At 30.6% G+C, this 2,664-nt stretch overlaps 1 protein-coding gene across 1 annotated transcript; it reads left to right on the top strand.

Moving 5' to 3' along the window:
• The first annotated feature begins 114 nt into the window (after positions 1 to 114).
• On the top strand, positions 115 to 2,449 carry LOC105618725 (cell division cycle protein 23 homolog). Its single transcript, XM_012200256.1, has 7 exons — positions 115 to 215; positions 299 to 954; positions 1,181 to 1,360; positions 1,456 to 1,620; positions 1,696 to 1,942; positions 2,010 to 2,274; positions 2,336 to 2,449. Exons 1-7 carry the CDS (start codon positions 115 to 117, stop codon positions 2,447 to 2,449), a joined length of 1,728 nt encoding a protein of 575 aa, XP_012055646.1.
• Positions 2,450 to 2,664: the final 215 nt, after the last annotated feature.

A 2,664-nucleotide genomic window follows, 5' to 3' on the forward strand; every position in this document is an offset into this window, starting at 1 on the left:
GCCACATTAAAAAATATAGATTAATTAAATAAGAATTTTTTTCTGACTGTGTAACATTAAATGCTATTATTTTTGTAAGTGACGTAACATAGAAGATCAATTAAGCTGAGCAAAATGCAGGAATCCGTGAAGTTCAATCTTAAAGAGGTTAAATCGGATCTTCTGCATGCGATACACGAATGCTCCCAGCGCGGTTTGCTACACACTACTAAATGGTGAATTTTTGCTTGAATAAATGTATTACAGTCCCTTTATGCGTACACTTTTAGGATTCTACATTTATGTCTCTTTGTTATAGGTTAGCGGAATTAAATTATTCTTTGAAAAATATAGATATAGATGATTTGACTATACATGCCAAAGTACCAGAGGTCAGCGAAGCAGAGGATATCTATACCTTAGCTAAAACATACTTTGATCTAAAGGAATACGATAGAGCGGCTTATTTCACAATGGACTGTGTAAGTCCTAAGATTAGATTTTTACATTTATATTCACGTTATTTATCAGGGGAGAAAAAGAAGATAGACGATATGACGGATGTTCCGCCAGATCCTTTGAAAAACGAGACTCTAAAGTATCTTTGTGCTGATCTAAGGTCAGATCATTTGGCATCAAAACTAGATGGTTATGGATTATATCTTTTTGGTGTAACATTGAAAAAGCTGCAACTCATTAGAGAAGCTACAGACGTTCTAGTGGAATCTATTCATAAGGAACCTATGCATTGGGGTGCATGGTTAGAACTGGCTGCTTTAATCACAGATAGGGAGAAGTTGGAGAGCTTATGCCTTCCTAATCATTGGATGAAATATTTCTTTATGGCACACATGTACTTAGAATTACAGCTCATAGATGAAGGTTTAGCGTTATATTGTCAATTGCAATCGATGGGTTTTCAGAAAAATGGTTATGTTTTAGCTCAAACTGCAATTGCAGTGCATTATAGAAGAGGCAAGTTAGCGAATTCAGTATTTAGAATAAACAACTGTTTATAATCTTTATTGAAATATTTTAAATCAATTTTCTTTTTTGGTTATATAAATTAATTTTAGAATTTAGTTAAATCTATCATGCATATTCATAATTATTTGAAATATATTTTCTTCTAAATAATATCTTCTAATAATAAGCAATAAGTTGCTTGAATATCATGTTATAAAAACATTTTTTATTTTAGATGTTGATAATGCAATAGAAACTTTCAAAAGAATAATAGATGAAGATCCATATTGCCTTGATAACATGGACACATATTCGAATTTACTTTATGTGAAAGAAATGAAAGTTGAATTAGCAGATTTGGCGCACAGGGCTACTGAGATAGATAAATACAGATTAGAGACTTGTTGTATAGTTGGTACGTATTAATTGTGCATCTTTTTAAAAAGCATAATTTCATATTTAAGGAAAATATACTTTTAAGAAATATTTTTAAAATGATGTCTCTTTTAGGAAATTATTACAGTTTAAGAGCGGATCATCAAAAAGCAGTGATGTATTTTCATAGAGCATTAAAAATGAATCCTCAATATTTATCAGCTTGGACATTGTTAGGTCATGAATTTATGGAAATGAAAAATACTAATGGTGCTATTCATAGTTATAGACAAGCAATTGGTAAATTCTTTGCACATTTTTTTGTTTGCATCCGCAACATATTATATTTTTCATTTATATTTTTCAACTTGCTAGAGGTGAACAGACGAGATTATAGAGCATGGTATGGTTTGGGTCAGACATACGAAATCTTGAAAATGCCATTTTATGGGTTATATTATTATAAACAAGCACAGCTTTTAAGGCCCCATGATAGTAGAATGGTTCTAGCCTTGGGCGAAGCATATGAAAAACAGGATAAAATTCAAGATGCACTCAAATGTTATTACAAGGCATGCAATGTAGGCGATATAGAAGGAATGGCACTCTTAAAATTAGCAACGTATGTATCCGATATGTAATATCGAAATGATAGAAATAATATATGTATATTTTTTATTTTGCTACAGACTGTATGAGAAATTAGGAGAACACGATCATGCAGCGGCAGCTTATACAGATTTTGTAATGGATGAATTTCGAAGTGTCGATAGAACAGAACTGAGTCACGCATATAAATATCTCACGCAGTATCACTTAAAGAAGGAACAATTGGATCAAGCTAATCATTATGCACAGAAGTGCCTTCAGTTTGATGAAACAAAAGAGGAAGCAAAAGTGCTATTACGAACTATCGCTGAAAAAAGAGTGAAAGTAGAAGAAACTTCTATGGTGGTAAGTAATATTATTTAATAGTAAAAATAATTAACAAAATAATTAAATTTCGTTTTTTTAGGTGGATGATATGAATGAAACGGATCCTGTGATTGAGCAAAGAGTGCGAACGACGGATGCAACACCTGGAAGTCAACTATCGCCAATGAATCTTTCGTTCACCCCTACACCATAAATAAAATGGATATTTTCCATATAATTTTAAAATGCTTATAATTCTGTACATAAATACAAAAGATTCATTTTTTGTATATTTTTTATATATTTTTGTAATAAATTTTTTTTTCTCTAACGGTATAATAAACGATTAAAAATTCTTGTATTAAATGCAAGTGGTTGTAATTATTGAATAGCATATGTATATATATATATATATATATATATATATAT

This window comes from Atta cephalotes (genome assembly GCF_000143395.1).
Source record: "Atta cephalotes unplaced genomic scaffold scaffold00018, whole genome shotgun sequence".
NCBI classification, from domain to species: domain Eukaryota; kingdom Metazoa; phylum Arthropoda; class Insecta; order Hymenoptera; family Formicidae; genus Atta; species Atta cephalotes.